General features: G+C 48.3%; 2 protein-coding genes across 2 annotated transcripts; one reads left to right on the top strand and one right to left on the bottom strand.

Annotated features, from left to right (window-relative positions):
• Positions 1–1,121: 1,121 nt before the first annotated feature.
• Positions 1,122–4,860, bottom strand: LOC126943783 (coiled-coil domain-containing protein 25-like). Its single transcript, XM_050772831.1, has 2 exons — positions 3,227–4,860; positions 1,122–3,073 (listed from the first exon to the last, which is right to left on the bottom strand). Exons 1-2 carry the CDS (start codon positions 3,294–3,296, stop codon positions 2,520–2,522), a joined length of 624 nt encoding a protein of 207 aa, XP_050628788.1. The 5' UTR covers positions 3,297–4,860; the 3' UTR covers positions 1,122–2,519.
• Positions 4,861–4,918: 58 nt separating this feature from the next.
• On the top strand, positions 4,919–20,657 carry DHODH (dihydroorotate dehydrogenase (quinone)). The gene is made up of 9 exons (XM_050772771.1): positions 4,919–5,113; positions 8,305–8,517; positions 10,728–10,927; positions 13,259–13,341; positions 17,277–17,464; positions 18,529–18,642; positions 19,332–19,485; positions 19,641–19,800; positions 20,298–20,657. The coding sequence occupies exons 1-9, from the start codon at positions 5,093–5,095 to the stop codon at positions 20,350–20,352; spliced, it is 1,188 nt and encodes a 395-aa protein (XP_050628728.1). The 5' UTR covers positions 4,919–5,092; the 3' UTR covers positions 20,353–20,657.
• The last annotated feature ends 704 nt before the right edge of the window (positions 20,658–21,361 follow it).

The raw sequence follows: 21,361 nt of genomic DNA, 5'->3' as shown, positions 1-21,361 counted from the left end.
ATTACAGCTGGTTCTTTCTTGGTGCCAAAAAGTGATCATAAACTCAAGCAAATGTGGGCACTGAACCACTTGGCAGGTTTCAGGTTATCCAGATAGTGCAAATAATGCTTATGTTACTCTAAAAATCATAACACCAACATTATGAAATTCTCTAAAACACAGACTGCAAGAATACATCCTGTTTGGAAAACACTGCAGTAATCAGCCAAGGCCAGTGGCTCACGCCTGTAATCCCAGTGCTTTGGGAGGCTGAGGTGGGCAGATCACTTGAGGTCAGGAGCTTAAGACCAGCCTGGCCAACATGGTGAAACCCCGTTTCTACTAAAAAAACAAAAATTAGCCGGGCTTGGTGGCCCGTGCCTGTAATCCCAGCTACTCAGGAGGCTGAGGCAGTAGGATCACTTGAACCAGTTGGCGGAGGTTGCAGTGAGCTGAGATAGAGCCACCGCACTCCAGCCTGGGCGACAGAGCAAGACTCTGTCTCAAAAAAAAGCCCCAAAACCAAAAAAACCAAAACACTGCAGTAATCAAATGAAAGATAAATACAGTATGATCCTCACTTTCAAAAAGTCCAATTAAGGAAGAAAAGGCATAATAATTGTAATTAATATAGGCAGTGAAAAGTGCCAGCCTAGAGGGACAGCTTAGGTGCTGCTGTGAAGGTTCAGATAAGGAATAAATTACTTGCAGCTTTTGGAATGAACACATAAAGATGGCAATATTTAGACAGATGAAATGGACATCTCGGCAGAGGAGTCGATGTGAATAAATACACAGAGGTGGGAAAGTGGAAGGTATTGATAAAGAGAAAGAAATACGTGTGTGTGTGTGTGTGTGTGTGTGTGTGTATGTGTAGGGGGTACTTGGTGGAACAGTAGTGGGAACTGTGACCAGAAAATGGGAGTGTTTCAAATGCCAGGATAAAGGTTTGCGGTTTATTTGGAAGTTTTCTGGGCAGAGTAGTCCACCCTTACAAGAGTGTGTGGCAATGGAATCATCTGGATGCGGGATGCTTTTGTTTTCAAAGTTCACAGAGCCTCAACTTCTAAACATCTTCATATACGTACAAAAATAAATACACGATACATCCACACATGTGTTTCAAGCTTTTTTTCCAGATTAAAAAATGATACTTTATTATAACTTTTAAAATTGCAGAACGTCAGGCTGAATACCATTAGACACATACACAAAACCACTCATTTCTAAAGTCATCTTCTATACCCTCTCAAAATTTGGCCAATGAATTATGCCTCAGGGAATTTTCCAGTTCAACCCCATACATAAATGGAAACACTAGCCTTTTGGTTTTGCCCACAGTTCCAAAGTGCTATTACAGGTGGAGTATATGCTGCGGGAGGTCATTCTTGCTGCTGTGGGTGTGAGTAAAATGTCCGTCTGTAGGCCTCTGGTCTTGCAGGCTTTGTTCTCTTTCTCCTCATTTTGTCTCCGTCTATGGGGGTTGCCTTACATACCGCAATCAAAAGGCATCTTCGGCTCAGAATCACAACAGATAGTGAGAGGTTCAAGTGAGAAGTAATGTTACACAGTAAGTTAGTGAATTTACAATAAGAAATTGAACTCTGGGGTTACAACTCAAATATGATTTCAAGGTAAAGAAAGTAATTACTTGGCTGGCTGGTGAAATGCTTAGTTCCTTCTAAAATCATAATTGCAATATGGACTTCTGCTTCATGCTGCATCCCAAGGCACCAGTCAGGTAACCTACATCTCCCAAATGATCAACAGAGCATTCCTTCCTATTTTACCCTCAGTGCTGAGAAATTACTCCTGAGCCCAGAAGTTGTTGCATAGGTGACTTGGGTGACCTGGTGCTCAGGCAACAACTGCTACAGGCCCCACCTTGATGAACACCATCGATTTCTTTAAATATGATGATACTAAGATGGAGTCCCCTGCTCAGAGGAAGCAAGGACATAAAAGCTGGGACAGGCTGCACGCAGGGTCACTATACTAACAGACCCAGATGACACGATGGAACGTGAATACTGAAGCCAACAATCTTCTGGAAATCTCTTTTTCAAAACTCATACACCATTTTTTCTAACCGGGAAATCAGGGACAGGGAAACATTCGCATAATTACCCATCAACATGTTCTTCTTAACAGAAGTGAAGATTATTTTAAGAATATGAAAAGTGTTTCAAGACACCTGTTTTCAGGGATAGACCACAGGAACAGAAGTACTTTTCAGAGTTAGTTCGTTTTAAAGTCTATCTCGAGAACAAGGGCAGCTGGCTTTCACAAGGTACCAAGACATGTTCTAGCCAAAACATTTTCACTTTAAGTTATATGCAGTCAAGTTCAACTATTTTATACGTATCTGATTCTTTTCTGTCAGCAAAAAAGGTAAAATTTTTTTAAAACTCCAAAATCAATCATTTCTGGGTAGGATGAAGGTAGAATTTTGGTTGTATTTTATATTTCAGAACACAGATGAAACCAAAAGGTCTGCAATTGTCTCTACATTCACATCTTTCAAAGGTCCTTTTCTCCTTTTATATGAATTCATCTGAATCACTGCCATCCTGATTTGAAGACATATTTTCAACTTTCATTCGTGATGAATAGCTCCTAAGTTCATCCATTTCTCTCTTCTTCATTTTTTCTTTTTCTCTCTTTTTCATTTCCTGAATTTGGGCTTCTTTCTCATTCTTCTCTTCACAATCTCTGCATTCTTTCTCTGCTGCTAGGTCTGGGAACCGCTCCACTTTGCTTTTTTCTAATTGGTTTAGGATCTCATTTACTTTCTTCTCCATTGTCACAATTTTTACATCCTTCTGCCTGTGAAATACTATCTGCCCCACATCCACGTCAGCTGTTTTCTTCAGATTAGACCACAGCATATATACCACATTAATGTTGTTCATCTTGCAGCCTTGAATGCTATTGGCCTTCACAAGGTGGGCACAGTCTATCAGCACTTCCTTTGGAATGTCTTCTATATTCTCTCCCTTATGCAACCGAAGGTACACATGAGCCAAAGAGAGTTTGGCCACATGAAACCAGATATATTGAGGCCAATCATGCTTAATCAGATCTTCATGATGATTTATGGGTTAGTAGGAGAGATATAAAACTCAAGGGCAACCGCGGTGGCTCACGCCTGTAATCCCGGCACTTTGGGAGGCTGAGGCGGGTGGATCACAAGGCCAGGAGATCCAGACCATTCTGGCCAAAATGGTGAAACCCTGTCTCTATTTCAATTTATCCTTTCCCGTGTAAATAGTGCAGGCAGATGAATTAACGCTGCTGCTGGTGAAGTAGAACACCATGATCCTGGCGGCGGTGCAGGGCCTCCAGCACGGAGCAGCTGTGCTCAACTGCGGCGGCCACCTGGTCCCCGGGACTCTCCTCTTTTTTTTTTTAAAGCATTACGGAAACTTTTAAATGTGATTTTTGTACATAAGGAGTATGAGAGTAACCCTTTTACAAATGAACCTAATTTACTAGAACAAACAATGACAAAACTGAACTGATATTTGATGTGAATCCATAGGAGTTTAAGCTTCAAATCCAGCCAAGAAGTTTGTTACAATCTCCGTCAGCTTTGCATCTGAGTCTTCCGAGATCTTTCCATCAGCCCTGACAGTGCCCAGCAGGGCTTAGTGCTGGCTGACAACATGAGACAAGAAAGCATTCTCAAATTTTGTAATCTTGCTGGGCTCCAGTTTATCAAGATACCCCCTTTACACCCACATATATAACAGCCACTTGTTCTTCAGTAACCATGGGAGAACACTGTCCTTGCTTCAGCAACTCAGTTAGACGCACACCACGACTCAAAAGTTGAGTGGGAGCATTGAGGTCAGAACCAAACTGGGCTACTCAGGAGGCTGAGGCAGGAGAATGGCGCGAACCCGGGAGGTGGAGCTCCTAGTGAGCTGAGATTGCACCACTGCACTCCAGCCTGGGCAACAGAGCAAGACTCTGTCTTAAAAAAAAAAAAAAAAAAAAATCCCCGCAGTAAACCACACTCCAACAGGGCTGCACACTCAGGGTCTTGATTAGAAACAGTATTTAAAAAAACACCTCCACATCTGTTGCACCAGAATGCCAAGGTTTAACCAGGGACACTTTCCCCAGGAGGCATAACAGGTGCAGGGCCAGGGAAGGGCCTCTGACACTTTTAGGGTCTCAAGAAAATGGTTTTTTTTTTGGTTGTTTTTCTTCGTTTTTGAGACAGAGTCTCGCGTTGTCGCCCAGGCTGGAGTGCAGTGGTGTGATCTCAGCTCACTGCAACCTCCACCTCCTGGGTTCAAGCGATTCTCCTGCCTCAGCCTCCCAAGTAGCTGGGATTACAGGCGCCCGCCACTACGCCCGGCTAATTTTTTGTATTTTATTTTATTTTTTTAGTGGAGACGGGGTTTTGGGTGTTGACCAGGTCTCGAACTCCTGACCTCAAGTGATCCGCCTGCCTCGGTCTCCCAAAGTGCTGGGATTACAGGCGTGAGCCACCGAGCCTCAAGAAAATGTTTTAATTTCCTTAAAAAACCTTAAGAAAAATCAACTTTTAAGTTGAAAAACTTTATATATTGACATATTCATCTTTATATCAACACAGCAGTAAAATTCATTTTTTAAAGTGATAAAAACTGTACAAATATTTCTGGTGTGAAACACAGCGTTTTGATGTCTACACTAAAACAACTTCAGGAAGGGGCCCACAAAAGTCACAACGCGGCCCCGGCAGAAAGGCAGAAAGGCACCGGTGTGTGGCACGACCTCAACACCTGTCTTCCTCACAGAGCCCCGACGCCTAGCGGACTCTCGGATTCGAGGCTGCGGTACCACGGACAGACCCCGCGCAGCAGCTTCTCTGCCAACCGCCGGCGACGAAGCGGCAGACCGTGAGCAGGGCGGGCGGAAGAGGTGTGGCCGCCGCTACTGCGCACGCGCACCCAACCAGAACCTGGGGTGATGCCGGGCCTTCCCCGCTGCGCGGAGGCGACCGCTCAACCCTTCTGCCCGGCGATTGGTGGGCTGGTGGCTAAGGGGCGGAGATAGGAGGGGCCGCTGCCATCTTCTCCAATGGAACGGAGACAGGGGCGGGCTTATTGACGGAAGGAGCATGGCGTGGAGACACCTGAAAGTGAGTCTCGCGAGTGAGCAGTGTGTATCGGGAACCGGGGGTCCGGGCGGGCAAGAACGGAGAGTCAGGCCGGGCGAGGCATGGACCGAAGGCGGCTCCGGGAGTGTGGGCCTCCCGGGACGTGTGCGTGTTTCCGGGGACGCCTGTAAATGCTCGCGCGTGTGCATTTGCACGTGGACTCGGTCAGGCGTGAGCAGACAGCGCCTGCAGGTCTGGATGGGTGCTGATCTGAGTGTCTGCGTCTGGGCCATGTTTTTGAGCCTGGCACAGGGGTGCTTAGTGAACACATGACCGCCTAGCGTTGTGTGCAGGATCCAATGGGGAATGAAACTAGAGTAGGACATGGTCCCAGTCCTTTTAGGTAAAGTTTTGTTAGGGCGAGGGGCTCTATGTGAAAAGTTCTTAGTTGTATCCCCGTATGTAGTAGGTGTTCAAATATTTGTTGATTGGCATGGGGTTGGGGGGTGGGGGCGTGCAGTCTCCAAGGGAGGCAATGAAAACCTTGAGTCTCTTTTTATTTATTCATTTGAGACGGAGTCTCGCTCTGTCGCCCAGGCTGGAGTGCAGTGGAGCGATCTTGGCTCACTGCAAACTCCGCCTCGCGGGTTCAAGCGATTCTCCTGCCTCGGCCTCCTGAGTAGCTGGGATTACAGGCGCGCGCCACCACGCCTGGCTAATTTTGATATTTTTAGTAGAGACGGGGTTTCACCATTTTGGTCAGGCTGGTTTCGAACTCCTGACCTCGTAAGCCTCCCAAAGTGTTGGGATTACAGGCGTGAGCTACCGCGCTCGGCCTGAGTCTCTTTTTAAAATAAATATATGGAGAGAGATGGGATCTCACTGTGTTGCCCAGGCTGGTCTAGAACTATTGGCCTCAAGGGATCTTCCCGCCTCAGGCTCCCAAAGTAGTGGGATTACAGGCGTGGGCTACCGCACCCAGCCAATGAATACTTGATCTACATCTCTTTAGCAGTTTGGAAGGATCTTTAAAAGCAAATCTGATCATGTCATTTCCTGGCTTAGGGAACAAAACCCACATGTTGATTTTGGCCAAACTCCTGCTCATTTCTCCTGTTTCGTCTTAAGCCTTACTTTCCCTCACTCCTCTGTTCCAAACTTTCTCCCTTTCTCATTCTCTTCTGCTACTGAGAGAGCCTTTACACTTTTTCCTCTCCCTACTGCCTTCTGGTTAACTTTTTAAAAATAATTGAACCAGAATAGGTTCAAAGAGACTCCCAACAATTCGTTTATCCCTTGAGTATCAGCTTTAAGTCATTTCCTTAAGGAAGCCTTTCCTTACCTCTAAGATTAGGTTGAATACTTTCATTACCTTATACTTTTTATCCTTCATCACAGTTGCCATGACTATGTATTTGCATGATCATTGATTTCTGTCTGTCGCTTCATAAGATCACACTCTCCATGATGGTAGGGGCAAGATCTGTTTTGCCATCTTTGCTCAATCAGTATTTGATGAATGACTGAACTAATGAATGAATAACTCAGCATCTGGCAGTGATAATTAGAGAAAAGCATCGTGAACCACTTTTGATCCAATAAGATCTGAAGCTTCTGTTTTATATTTTACACCCCCTGAAATGGAATATATGTATAATATCTTTGTATGTATACAAAGATATTTTGTATACATACAAAATATGTATACATGGCTGGGTGCGGTAGCCCATGCCTGTAATCCCACTACTTTGGGAGCCTGAGGCGGGAAGATCCCTTGAGGCCAATAGTTCTAGACCAGCCTGGGCAACACAGTGAGATCCCATCTCTCTCCATATATTTATTTTAAAAAGAGACTCAGGCCGAGCGCGGTAGCTCACGCCTGTAATCCCAACACTTTGGGATACTCTCATTTTTGAGAGAGTCTTCACTCCATTGCGCAGGTGGAGTGCAGTGGCACGATCCCGGCTTGCTGCAGCTTGGACCTCCTGGTCTCAAGGGATCTGCCCACTTCTGCCTCCCAAGTAGCTGAGACCACAGATGCACCACCATGCCTGGCTAATTTTTTATATTTTGTAGAGATGGGGTCTCACTATGTTGCCCAGGCTGGTCTCAAACTCCTGAGCTCAAGCAGTCCTCCCACTTCAGCCTCCCAAAGTGCTGGGATTACAAGCATGAGTCACCAAGTCCAGCTATGTGCAATTTTTGAAAGCCAGCATAATTAATACCCTAAGTGGAATATAAAGATAATTAATACCCTAAGTGGAATATAAAGGAGAAAATTTAAAAGTAGTTTATATTAATAAAATTACATGTATTTCAGTATGTAAATATTGCTGACTCCCCTAGTGAGATAGTTGTGTTTAAGCCTCTACTTAGAAATGCAAGTGCACAGGTGTGTTACATTATCAAACACCCCAGCAAAGCACTGTACCATTCCCGATGAGATTTTCTGAAATGAACAATTCTTGGGAATGTTCTATGCAACACTGTATAGTTGTCCCTCAATTTACAAGATACTTGTACTGTATGTGAAAACCATGTGAAGACTGGGCACTGTGGCTCATGCTGTAATCCCAGCACTTTGGGAGGCCAAGGCAGGAGTACTGCTTGAGCCCAAGAGTTCTAGACCAGCCTGGGCAACATAGCGAGACTCCATCTCTTCAAAAAATTGGCTGGGCTTGGTGGCATGTACCTGTGGTCCCAGTTATTTGGGGAGGCTGAGGTGGGAGGATTGCTTGAGACCAGGAAGTCAAGAAAGACAGTTTATATGGTAAAATAGAGTTTGGCTCAGATAATATGAACATATAATTTTTTACGCACATGAATGTCAGTAGGATGTTCAAAAGTCACACAGGAAATGGGGCAGTTCATGTCAGATAGTCTCAAGCCGAGAAGGATGTCTGACTTTCCGGATTCCTGCCCACCACGTCTATTAGCATTACCCTGTCACTGTAACCAGTAGTAGTGTCCACCACAATCCCCCTAGAGGACAGTATGGTGCCTCTTGAAATTTCTGGCCTGAGAGTCCCAGGAAAGCCTGTAGGACCTGAAGAGGTGTGTAGGCAGAAGTGTCAATACAGCCTCTGACTGTAGAGGCCAGTGTTAGCAGAAGGCTAAGGGCGTCTGTTTCATGTGACCTGCCATTATGCCCTCTGTGTGCCTGGGTGTGAAGGGCTCAGGGAGGGTGCTGCAGCCTGGCCTGGAGGGCCCCCCAATAGGCTCTTTTTTTGCAGAAGCGGGCCCGGGATGCTGTGGTCATCCTGGGGGGTGGAGGACTTCTCTTCGCCTCCTACCTGATGGCCACGGGAGATGAGCGTTTCTATGCTGAACACCTGATGCCAGCTCTGCAGGGGCTGCTGGATCCGGAGTCAGCCCACAGACTGGCCGTTCGCTTCACCTCCCTGGGGCTCCTTCCACGGGCCAGATTTCAAGACTCTGACATGCTGGTAGGTGTTCTGGATACCCTGTGCATTAAATACAAAGGTGAAGGCTGAAGTCCCTAAACTTCTCAGCCAGGACTGATCTTTTTGAACACCAGAACCTCAAGTGAGCAGTGGAGATTTGGAATTCAGTCTGAGCATTATTTTTTTGTGTCATGTAATTAGCAATGATGATTATCTGTTACATATATGGGATTGTGTTAGGCGATGTTCTTGGTTGATCCTCCCAGCTACTGCATGAGCTGATCTGTTACCATCCCCAGCTATGGATCAGGAAACCAAGAAACAGAGTAAGGAATAACAAAAAGGAACTCCAGTCACACAGCTAGCGGGTAGCAGGACCAGGATTCAAACCCACGGAGTCTGACACTGGCTTCCTGCCCCTTGGCCGCTGTCCTGCCTTGCTGAGGTTGCAGGTAGCTCAGTCTTCCCCTCGGCTAAATGGGGAAACTGCCAGTCATTGAGCATCGTGCGAGACAGGAGCGTTGGGTCCCAGCCTCACTCAGCCGCATGTTCAGCCCACGGGCCCTCTCCACATGCTTGAAATCTTTGGCCTAGAGTCCCAGGAAAGCCTTTAGGGCCGGAAGAGGGTGTGTAGGCAGAAGTGTAGATACAGCCTCTAACTGTAGAGGCCAGTGTCAGCTGAAGGCTAAGGGCCTCTGTTTCATGCAACCTTCAGGGCTTAGTGCAGCAAACCGAATAGAAGAATCCCCATCCTCATAGAAGCTGCTTCCTCATGGAAGTCTCGGCAGTTTCCTTTTGAGAGGCTTCTTATCAAATGGGAGGACATCGGAATGATTTGAGTGTGAAAACGCAAACAAGAAGCCCTCAGAACTCTGGTGAGGAAGGGTCACTGTTACAAATTAAAGGGGCCTTCACCGCATTTCCCCTTCCGACCTTAGACTCCTTTTCACTCTGATTGTATGGTGCTGAGCAGATGTGTCATTTCCCCTGACTCGCCATGCTCACACAGTAACAGGCACTGTAGGCTCAGACAGAGCACTCCGTTAAACCGTCCTCACCCCAGACTGCTAGTTTGAGAGCCCTGGAGTGAATGGGAGTGAATAATGAGTGGGATGCAAGATGAGGAGAATTTAGAAGGAAGTGTGTGCCTGAGGGCGCAGGCTGTGTCTGTGTAAACACAGATGACAGAGACAGGCAAACCTGACCTCGGAGGTGTTGTCCTAAACACCGCTGCCTGTGCCCACGCTTGCAGCAGCTCATTTAGAATGTGACTCAAACTTTTTAACTGGTAGCCAGGACTCTTGATGATTTCACAGCTTTCCTGGTTTAGCTCTCCACCCTTCACCTACGTCAGGCATGTTAGAATCCCCCGGGGTTGCATTTGGAGTATCCAGATGCCCTGGCCTGGTGCCAGACCAGTTTCACCGCCACATCTGAGAGTGGGACCTGAAAGCTGCCAGGGGCCTCTGTGGTACAGCCGGAGCTGAGAACCGCAGTCCTGGAGGAAGGCCCCTAGTCCAGCCACACACATCTTGCCTCCCAGTCTCCTGAGGTGCTGCGAGCGTTCTCACCTTCATTTGTTGTTCTTCTTTCTTGGAGCATCTCTCTTAGCCCCTGCTTCCGGGATCCCACGGTGTTCACCCTGGGAGGCCTTTGCTAGTCTCCTGAAAGGTCGCTGGAGCCCATCAGTCAGTTCTGCCCAGCTGAACACCTTTCTTCCTTGGGTTCCCCGTGGGAGGCTGGGGGTCGTGGCTGGGGCTTCTTACCAGCCTGGATGAGGAGGGACACAGGTGGAGCTGATGTTTATTAAGCTGATTAAAGAGTTTGCTGCTTACCATGCCTTGGTTTCAGGGAAGCACTATCTAGGGCCTGACACCAGCGAGCTACTCTCTCCCACCAAGGCTAGTTGATAAGAAGGTATGAACCTTAACCACAACTGGGAAAGGCAGCGCTTGTCTCCTGTTCAACCCATGGTGGAAACACCATTTCTCCCCCCAGGCTTGCTAATAATAAAGCCCCGTGGTTTTCAAACTCTAGTAGGTGTCACAGTCCCCTGGAGAGCCAGCACTGTTAAAAATAGGTTCCCCCAGTGCTCCATTCCTCCCCCAAAGATTTTGACCTTGGGGGTGGGCCCTGGGATCTGAGGTTTCACAAGCTTCCCAGGTCATTCTGGTGTAGTCGTGCCAGGAACCATGCTTTGAGAAACACCGGGATAGCCTTGCATGCCTCTGACTTTGTCTTCCTCTTCCCAGGAAGTGAGAGTTCTGGGCCATAAATTCCGAAATCCAGTAGGAATTGCTGCAGGATTTGACAAGCATGGGGAAGCCGTGGACGGACTTTATAAGATGGGCTTTGGTTTTGTTGAGATAGGAAGTGTGACTCCAAAACCTCAGGAAGGAAACCCCAGACCCAGAGTCTTCCGTCTCCCAGAGGACCAAGCTGTCATTAACAGGTAGGTGAGCGGCCCAGAGTTCATGGGGGATGCCCTCTTTCCAGCTGGGCTTTCAGAGATGTAAGATCTGCCTCTGTTTTTTTTCTCTCATATAATGTGGACATTCTTCTGTCATTTAGAATGTTCAGGAACCCCGTTCAGCATCTACTATGTGCCCCAGGCATCTATCTTGAAAAGCAGGCTTTGTTACGTCCATTTAACAGTTGTGTAGACGGACGCTTGTAGAGCCAAATAACTCCGCTTCGGTCACGGAGATAATAAGCAGGAGAGCTTGGGCATGGCCTGGGCTTACTGGACTTGAGAGTTTGTGCTCTGTCCATGCTGTTTCTCCAGTGCTCTTACTCGACACTGTCCAAGAGAAATGTAATGTGAGCCCATGTGTAATTTAAAGTGCTCTAGTGACCACATTAACACAGTAAACAGAATGAGTGAAATTGATACTTACTTAAAATTATAATTTAGTTATATTTAATGTGTTACAAGTATTTAAAAAAACATGTGTTTAAAACACCATAAAAAGTATTAATTCGCTGTTTTTACCTTCTTTTGCCTGTACCAAGTCTAAGAGCCAGTGTGCATTTTACTTCCAGCACCTCTCCCTTTGGACCAACTGCATTCCCAGCAGCCAGTAGCCACATGTGGCCAGCAGACGTGTATTGGCCAGCACAGCCCCAGCCTTTAGCAAACAGGAGAATGTAACATTCAACATGCACAGCTGCTCTTAGTAAGAGAAATCCTTCTAGACTGTATAAAGCTCTTCCCTTTGTCATCCCTGGGTAATTTTTACTGCAGCAAACCCAAAAGGTGAAGAAGTGCCTACTTTTTGGGAAGAGGATTTTGAAGAGCCTCCTTGGGGAGATTTCGATGGGCATCTTTGGGGTCACTGGTGGCCTCCTGGGAGATGGACCTGTACGACATTTACTTGGCCGTGCTTCCTGCTTTCTTGTGCTTGTTTCAGGGAAAATCTGCAGCATTAGAGATCAAGTTATCGATCTTTCTGCTGCATTGCAGGTGGGGATCAATATCTTCAGAATTGGCCAGGCAAAATATATTTGCTTATCATTCAGCTGCTACAGATAACTGCAGGTGCTGGGATGATGGTACTTGGTGAATCCTATAGGTGAGCAGGGGTGTGAGATCGTGCTCTGAGCACTGCGTGTGTGGCCTCCTGGCTGCGTGGCATGTGGTGAGTGTGCTGTAAATACTTGCTGAATGAATGGGTGAAGTTATTAAGTCATCAAATATGTGTGCCAGTGTGTCTATTATAGATGCTTTTGGCTCTAACAAAGTGGCTTAAACAACAGGCACATTTGATACTATTTTCTTCTCATAACAGGTGCAATGGGCAGGCCCAGGGTTGGTTGAGCACTAGGGCAGTGTTGAGACTCTGGTCCAACTTCTTTGGGCCTTCCCTTTTTGCTCGTCAGAGAGTGACCTCGGCTGCGAGTATTACGTTCTTACACGGATGCTCGAGAGCAGAAAGGAAAAAGGGCAGGGATGTTCTCAGAGGCTCCCAGTAGGCCTCACTTGTGTCTCAGGCACTCACTTTTGCTTCACTTGCCAGCAAGGCTGGGAAAGGAGTCATTAGCATTTTTACCCTGTATCAGGGCAGGTGGGTTTCACTGGCAAGGAGGAAGAGGAAGGGGATTGGCCACTAAGTCAACACCCACAGTGGGGCTGGGGATACAGGGATGAGGCCCCTGCCTTTGGGAAGTGTCTAGTGACAGTGATAGAGGGATGAGAGAGGTATGAGATGTTGCTTGCCCTCAAGAAGATCGTAACCTAGTATGGGACCTTAAGCGCATATGTATGTGTCTATCCCGAGCCAGGAGAAAGGTAGGTCCAAAGCTCTGTATGAAGGCCAGGGGGATGAGGGATGTTTTGCAGCTGGGAGCTTTGTTCAGGAGGAGAGGGAGCATTTGCTCTGAGCTAGGAAGAGAGGTGATTTTCACAGGCAGAAAGCATAGGGAGATAGAGTGGCTGCAGGGGCTTCAGGAGGCTGTTTGGGAGCCCAGGCAGGTGGCAAGTGAGCGTGCAGTTCTCAGAGTGGCTGGGTAAGGAGTGGGGATCCAGCAGGTCTGGGGCAGCTGCTGCTGTATCTGGGCTGTTTCCAATGCTAGTTGGCTGAGCATTTGCAAATTTTAATCTTTCCCCTGGGTATTGGATGGTGTTCTGGCAAGTTCTCTAGGAGCCCCAGGGGTCTTTAGACCCTGGAAGTGTAAGAACTGACTGTGATTTTTTTTTTCTCTTGTTTTAAAAAGTCCTAAGTGTACAGGAAGTGGCTGTGGTGCCCTCTCACTCTGCCCCTCTCATCTGCTTGTGGCTCTGCAGGTATGGGTTTAACAGTCACGGGCTTTCGGTGGTGGAACACAGGTTACGCGCCAGACAGCAGAAGCAGGCCAAGCTCACAGAAGGTAAAGTGGGTTGCGTCAGAGGGCCTTTCTTATTTATTAGGAGGAAACGTGGGAGAAACACTGGGAACATTTCTAGTGAAATAAACATGATTGAGCAATAGCAAAAACCACTGAGGACCTCAGGGCACCTCTCCTAGAGGGATTTTCCTGGTCCCACACACAGCCTCCAAGAGTTTAACTGGATTTCACAACTTAGCAAATACTCCCTTTACCTCTGCCTCGTTATGTAACCTGTTACCGTAACTAGGGAGGCCTGAAAGCAAGTGAAGCGAAGTGGCCGGGCTGTGATCACACAGGCAGGGAGGGCGGGAGCAGGACTTGAACGTCATCTTCCTGTGGCCCACTCTGTCCTCCCTTTTTAATCGTCTATTGTGTAAATAATGTTCATTAATTACAGAAGACAGTAAATACAGAGAAGCGTAAAGAAAGAAAGTTCAAGAAACGGATACTCCTCCCTACTCAAGGATAACTAATATTAGCATTTGGGAAAATATTCTTCATGAGTTGTTTTGGAAACTGCTCATTTTTGGCTCGACACAGTTCACACCTGTAATCTCAATACTTTGGGTGCCCAAGGTGGGAGGATCGCTTGAGCTCAGGAGTTTAAGACCAGCCTGGGCAACATCGTGAGATCCCATTTCTCTAAAAAACCAAAAACAATGCGCATTTTTTTTTTTTAAATGGAGTCTCGCTCTCTCTCCCAGGCTGGAGTGCAGTGGTGCGATCTCAGCTCACTGCAAGCTCCACTTCCCAGGTTCATGCCATTCTCCTGCCTCAGCCTCCCAAGTAGCTGGGACTATAGGTGCCTGCCACCACGCCCGGCTAATTTTTTGTATATTTAGTAGAAGTGAGGTTTCACTGTGTTAGCCAGGATGGTCTCGATCTCCTGACCTCGTGATCTGCCCACCTCGGCCTCCCAAAGTGCTGGGATTACAGGTGTGATCCACCGTGCCCGGCCACAACATGCATTTTTGAAGGTGCCTCCGGCAATGCGGGTGTTCTCTGTGGCCTCTGCCTCACTCGCTCTCAGGATGCACTTAGTGGTCACAGCCCTCTGTTGTCCTGACCCTAATGCCCCAGGACCCCGTGGATTGTGTGTGGGGGGCTGCGGCTCAGTAGCGACCACTGTCTTCTTTGGGTCCTTCTGAAACTCCTTCCAGGATGTCTTAGTCCCAGATAGTCCTGGTAGCAGGATGAAGACACCAATGGATATGGGATTCATTTCAGGAAGTGAGGTGGAAAGGGCTGAGGCACTCAGCAGTGTCAGAATTGGGGAATAGGAAATTATCTTTTGGAAACCCCTGGCTTCGCTGGAAGCAGACCCCGCTGAACTGCAGAGCCGCCCACCTGGGGAGCTTTGGAGGTCATCACAGGACTTGCATGGTTTGTGATGCTTGCCTGCCTTCGTGTTTGCTTTTTCTTCTCGGTGTCTGCAGTGCAGTTTCCTGGCTTATCCCCTGTTCTTCCTCACCCAGCCCTCCCTTCCAGTGGCCCTCCTGGTCTGTGGAGTGAAGCAGAGACTGCAGCAGGGCTCTGCATGGATGTGTCTGCCAGCAGCTTAGAGGCCTTCATGGCAGCTTGTTAGCACCATGCCAAGGAACATGTGTTGACAAAAGCTTTGGTGCCCTCTGGGGACAGAGTAATCCAGTAATTTCTGTCTAACTCCCAAATCTTGTCAGTTTGGGCAGATGACTCCTAATCCATTAGCTACATGAAAGTGATATTCTCCTTCAAGCCAGTTTACTTGTGTGGAAAAGAATTCAAGCTTACAAATGATCTGGGCTTGATAGGTGCTAGACTGGGAAGCTTGGAGACCTATGATAAACCTTTTGTCTAATTGGATTCTTTGTTTTTTTGAGACAGAGTCTCTCTCTGTTGCCCAGGCAACAGTGGTGCGATCTCAGCTCACAGCAGCCTCCACCTCCCAGGTTCAAGTGATTCTCCTTTCTCAGCCTACTGAGTAGCTGAGATTATAGGCGCCCACCACCACACCCGACTAATTTTTATATTTTTAGTAGAGATAGGGTTTCACCATGTTGGCCAGGCTGGTCTTGAACTCCTGACCTCAATTGATCCACCCGCCTCAGCCTCCCAAAGTGCTGGGATTACAGGCATGAGCCGCTGTGCCCGGCTTCTAATTGGGTGGGTTCTGATCCCCTCCTCCAGTCCCCACCCTGGAAAGTAGCTACACTATCTCATTTGCTAATGATGCGAGAGTGTGATTGGGGTGTGAGAAGGTGGTGAGCAGTACAATAGATGTTGTTCGATCCTCTCTGGCCTGACAACCCATTTTGTGAGCTACTTGGTGTTCTAAGTCTTTCCCCAACTCTCAGATGGAAAAAACAGCCTGTGCCATTGATGTACCACTCCTCATGCAGGTAAGATAGTATCTTAGGAGAAGTCAAGTAGAGACAACCCTTTTCTTTTACACGTAGTGTGTTTCTGAAAATGGATTTTTCTGGAGGTCCAAAATGCAAGTCCACTGATAGTCAGTCCCAGGGATTTTTAAGTAAGCTGACCTCGTTGCATACATGTAAACTGAGACCCTCTTGAGAGTAAAAAAGGGCAGGTGCTAACAATGATGCCCAGGCTAGGGGAGTAATCAGGCTGTCCGGGGAAGCACCGAAGACACAGGGTCCCCTCAGTTATTATATGAGGGAGAGTCCCTTTCCTCAGACAACTAAAATGATAAGTTAGAAAACAATTACACCTCTACATTTTAGGCATGATCATTGAAAACATTTGGCCAGGCATGATGGCTCATGCCTGTAATCCTAGCACTCCGGGAGGCTGAGGCAGGTGGGTCACTTGAGGTCAGGGGTTCGAGACCAGCCAGACCAGAGAAGGGGTGAAAACCCTTCTCTACTAAAAATACAAAAATTAGGCCAGGCGCGGTGGCTCACATCTGTAATCCCAGCACTTTGGGAGGCCGAGACGGGCGGACCATGGGGTCAGGAGATGATCATCTTGGCCAACATGGTGAAACCCCATCTCTACTAAAAATACAAAAATTAGCTGGGCATGGTGGCACATGCCTGTAATCCCAGCTACTCAGGAGGCTGAGACAGCAGAATTGCTTGAATTCAGGGGGCAGAGGTTGCAGTGAGCCAAGATTGTGCCACCACATTCCAGCCTGGGCAACAGTGAGACTCCATCTCAAAAAAAAAAAATATTTTCCAGTATATATATATTTTCCAATATATATATATTTTGAGACAGTCTTGCTCTGCTGCTCAGGCTGGAGTGAGTGGCATGATCACGGTTCACTGGAGCCTCAATCCTACTTCAGCCTCACGAGTAAGTAGCTGGGACTACAGGTGTGCACCACCGCGCCCAGCTGAGTTTTTTAATTGTAGAGATGGGGTTTCACCATGTTGCCCAGACTGGTCTTGAATTCCTGGGCTCAAGCAATCCTCCACCCTTGGCCACCCAAAGTGCTGGGATTATAGGCATGAGCCACCTCACCTGGCCTGTTTTTCAGAATTTTATACATATTCTTTCATTTTGTTTTTTCTTCACAACTGTACATCCAGTCAACTGAGCCAAGGCCAACAAGCATCCCTTGAGGTGAGCGTTGCCGGCCTGACGTGCCTACTGAGTTCTGTCTGTTCTGTTTTATTCAATTTATGAGGCCCATCTTTTGCCCCACAAGTATTTGCACTAATTTGTCCATTTTCCATGAAAATTTTTTTTAAAAAAGGGCAAAATGCAGCAAAACATCCTCGTAGCTGCCCCGACTTTGCTAGACAAAGCCGGTGAGTGATTTTGGTAGGCAGGCCCAGGCCGCAGCTGAGCACCTGTCAGCCGGTGTCGGGCAGGTCAGGTTTGGAGGGAAGACCTGCCCAACTGTCCGCCGTGGTTTGGTCAAGGACAGCCTCAGAAAGTGGCACAGGAAATGGTGTGCGGGCTGCAGGCCTGACCAGCGACGTTTGCAGATGGACTGCCGCTGGGGGTCAACTTGGGGAAGAACAAGACCTCAGTGGACGCCGCGGAGGACTACGCAGAAGGGGTGCGCATGCTGGGCCCGCTGGCCGACTACCTGGTGGTCAATGTGTCCAGCCCCAACACGGCCGGGCTGCGGAGCCTTCAAGGAAAGGCTGAGCTGCGCCGCCTGCTGACCAAGGTGGGCAACTGCACCCCTTCTCCAGGCCCCGTCCCACCAGCCTGCCCCACCCGCTCCCCTTCATTCTCCAGGGTAAAGCTTCAGCATCACCCTCAGAAGCTGTCCTTAGCACCTGGACCAGTAGGACCCCTGGCTATGCCTTCCCAGGGTCCCCTCTGATCCCCTGTCATGACACTGATTATACGTGACAGTGACAAATTATCTGTCCCTGCTGCTGTAAACCACGAGGTCTGTAAGAGCAGAGACCGCGTCTCTCCCATTTGTCACTCTGACCCTAGCACCCAGAGCTCTGAGTGAACTGAAGGACTTCACCCAGTACTTGTGGTAATATTTCCTGGCTATCTTTTAGGAATGAAAGTCTAAAAAAGGCTGGGCATGGTGGCTCATGCCTACAATCCCAGCACTATGAAAGGCTGAGGCAGGTGGATCACTTATAGCCCAGGAGTTTGAGACCAGCCTGGGCAAAAGAGCAAGACCCTGTCTCTACAAAAAATTTAAAAATTAAGCCAGGCACAGTGGCTCAAGCCTATAGTCCCAGCTACTTGGAGGCCGAGGCAGGCAGATCACTTGCGCTCAGGAGTTTGTTTGTGACCAGCCTGGGCAACTTGGCAAAACCCCATCTTACAAGAAATACAGAAATTAGCTGGGCATGGCGGCGCACACCTGCAGTCCCAGGTACTCTGGAGGCTGAAGTGGAAGGATTGCCTGAGCCCAGGGAGGTGCAGGCTACAGTGAGCCATGATCATGCTACTACACTCCAGTGTGGGTGACAGAGTGCAACCTTGTCTCAAAAAAAAAAAAAAAAGAAAAGAAAAGAAAAGTCTGAAACACCCTTAAGCTATGAGCCAATGTCCATGGGGATCCCTTGGCCTAAAAGAATGGACTCGGATCCATCTCGTTAGTGCTCCTCACGTGTCTGAGGCTGGCTTTCCTGAAAAGGAGAAATTGTTCCTGCTTTAGTCTGATTGCTTTTGTGGAAACCGACTGACCTGCAGTGTAGGTCACAGCTGCACTGCGGGGCTGCAGTCTGCAGGGTCCCCAGCTCTGGCCGTGTGTCGCCCTAGGTGCTGCAGGAGAGGGACGGCTTACAGGGAGCGCACAGGCCAGCAGTGCTGGTGAAGATCGCTCCTGACCTCACCACCCAGGACAAGGAGGACATTGCCAGTGTGGTCAAAGAGGTTTGAGTCGGGGCCTGGGCCCAGGGTGTGCCTCCCATGGTCTGCAGAGGCTGTTTGGCCAGCTGGGTTAGCTCAGAATGGCGGCCTTTGTGATTTCCTCTCCTTGGTATTAAAGGCTGGTTTGGTGTCTGTCATGGTGTAACTCACCCTGTGGGCAAAAGCGAATGTTGGAATAAATGCTTGAAGGAGTTTTTCTCATGCCTCTTCCTCTCTCTCCTCATCTGCATCCAGCAAGGTTAAGGCTTGAGCCTGGGTCCTTGGCCAGTCTTGACTGGGACTCAAAATTCTTTCCCTCACTCCTCTCTCCAGCCTGTCTGGACAGCGGGTCTCTGTGGCATAGGAGAGTAGTGGAAATAGCCTGAGCCTGGCCGTCATGGGTTCAAATCATGGTTCCACCACTTACTACCTGAGGGCCTCAGACAAGACACTATAATTGGGTTGTTTTAAGGACTGGACCATGTCCTAGGGGAATGCTGTGGGTGGTCAGTGTGTGATGGCTGCTGTTGTCACGTTATGGCTCATTCTAAAACTTGTTGAGGAAAAGATGAGTAGTAAGGTCTGGTGTAGCTCTTGCTTTGGGGGCTGTAGGTGTGGGTACCTGGCCTGGCTGCTGCCTCTGACCCCCAGAGGAGCGCCTCTGCGTCCTTCGGTGCCATGACTCATGGCTTTTTCTCCATCTCACACTGCAGTTGGGCATTGATGGGCTGATTGTTACGAACACCACCGTGAGTCGCCCTGCTGGCCTCCAGGGTGCCCTGCGCTCTGAAACAGGAGGGCTGAGTGGGAAGCCCCTCCGGGATTTATCAACTCAAACCATTCGGGAGATGTATGCACTCACCCAAGGCAAGGCTTCCGGCATCTGTGTCTTCAGATCTGCGTGTGGCTTGGGCTCCTGGGTCCTGATGGGAATCATCATTCCCTAATCTGCCTTGATTGTGGGGGACTCTGAGGCGGAAGCCATATCCTTCTTTACAGTGTCACCATGTGCTTCTCTGTAGGCCGAGTTCCCATAATTGGGGTTGGTGGCGTGAGCAGCGGGCAGGACGCGCTGGAGAAGATCCGGGCAGGGGCCTCCCTGGTGCAGCTGTACACGGCCCTCACCTTCTGGGGACCACCCGTTGTGGGCAGAGTTAAGCGGGAGCTGGAGGCCCTTCTGAAGTGAGTGAGGCTTGAAATAGAAGTTAGGCAGAGGTTAATTCAGAATCACTCAAGTCAAGGAGATACTGTTGATCTGTTTCTTACTCATTCAAAAAGTAGTTGAGGGGTATACTCTGAAAGGGGAGAGAAACTCTGGGTTACTCTTTTGATGAAGGACAAACAGTGCCAAGGAGAACTGAGGATTAACCTCCAAGGCAATGGTGTTTCTACGGCGGAGTTGTACATTTGCTCGAGGGAGAAGAGCCTAAGGACTCCCGTCAGCATTCCCATTAAACAACACTGGTTCGATGTTGGGAGCTGTCAGTACTTAAAAGCACTTTCCTTCCTGCTCTGTTCCTACCTGGGTAGAACCATCCCTGTGTCCCTGGGTGAAGTGTAGAGGAAACCAGATGTGCCTGGGCCGGGATGATGCCTTTCTGGGTGAATGTGGGCTTCCTGTAAGAGCAGGGCCTGTCCTCCACTGTTTGCTGAAATTGCTTTGTTTGCTCTTTTTCCAGAGAACAGGGCTTTGGCAGAGTCACAGATGCCATTGGAGCAGATCATCGGAGGTGAGGACAGCGTCTGTTGGGAAGCCTGATCTGGAACCTTCCCAAGGATTCAGGCAAGCCTTTATGGCTGGATTGTGAGAGGAGGGACTCTGTCTTGAGCCATGTCCCTCAGCCATGGCATAGCTGCACCATAAATGCCAGTCAGGGGTCACCAGGATCAACCGCAGGCTTTCTTCAGTCCCTTGGTCAGACTATAAACTGTGTTTGTGATTCTTTGTGGATTCAAACCCTAGGATCCGTCAGTCTTGCAAGGACATTGAATATTAGGGGGAAAAAGTTATGGAAAAAATAAAGCCATTTAGAACCTGGGTTTCAACGCTAGCCCTTTCTGGTTTGCCACAGGCCCTGCCCAGACGCTGCAGGTCCTTCCAGGCCTCTGCTACCTGCATCTCCAGTGGGCTTCCCAGGAACTTGACTGTCTTTCATTTGATCTTTATTTTTATTTATTTAATGTTTTAAACTTTATTTTTAAAAATATTTCAAACATAAGGGCGGGGTATGGTGGCTCATGCCTGTAATCCCAGCACTTTGGGAGGCTGAGGTGGGCGGATTACCTGAGGCCAGGAGTTGGAGACCAGCTAGGCCACCATGGTGAAACCCTGTTTCTACAAAAAGTACAAAAAATTAGCCAGGCATTGTGGTAGGCACTTTTAATCCCAGCTACTGGGGAGGCCAAGGCAGGATAATCGCTTGAACCTGGGAGGCGGAGGTTGCAGTGAGCCAAGATTGCACCAGTGCACTCCAGCTTGGGTGACAGAGCGAGACTCCGTCACACACACACACACACAAATTTTTCCCATTTCTCTCCCTCCCTCCCTCTATAACATGGATAAAATATTCACATGTATTACGTATTTATTGTTGTTGAGTCATTGGTGCCTTACTCTTAAGTGTTTCAGTCTGCATCTCCTAAGCATCCTGATACTAGTTTTTTGATTATAAAATTGACCTGCATTCTTTACTAGCAATCCAAACGGTACAGCACTCTTGAAGTGTCAACATTCCTGTTCCTC

Source organism: Macaca thibetana, chromosome 20 (assembly GCF_024542745.1).
Source record: "Macaca thibetana thibetana isolate TM-01 chromosome 20, ASM2454274v1, whole genome shotgun sequence".
Classification (NCBI taxonomy): domain Eukaryota; kingdom Metazoa; phylum Chordata; class Mammalia; order Primates; family Cercopithecidae; genus Macaca; species Macaca thibetana.
The sequence above is the reverse complement of the archived record's forward strand: the minus strand, read 5'-3'. Positions and strand labels throughout refer to the sequence as shown.

What these genes read in the sequence shown, in the direction of transcription:
- LOC126943783 (XM_050772831.1), bottom strand. Translation starts at nt 3,296, where the DNA reads ATGGTGTTCTACTTCACCAGCAGCAGCGTTAATTCATCTGCCTGCACT. An exon ending in TTACACGGGAAAGGATAAAT is followed by an intron (nt 3,074 to 3,226) that starts TGAAATAGAGAC and finishes ACTAACCCATAA; the next exon opens with ATCATCATGAAGATCTGATT.
- DHODH (XM_050772771.1), top strand. Translation starts at nt 5,093, where the DNA reads ATGGCGTGGAGACACCTGAAA. An exon ending in TGCGCCGCCTGCTGACCAAG is followed by an intron (nt 17,465 to 18,528) that starts GTGGGCAACTGC and finishes GTGTCGCCCTAG; the next exon opens with GTGCTGCAGGAGAGGGACGG. An exon ending in GATGTATGCACTCACCCAAG is followed by an intron (nt 19,486 to 19,640) that starts GCAAGGCTTCCG and finishes GCTTCTCTGTAG; the next exon opens with GCCGAGTTCCCATAATTGGG.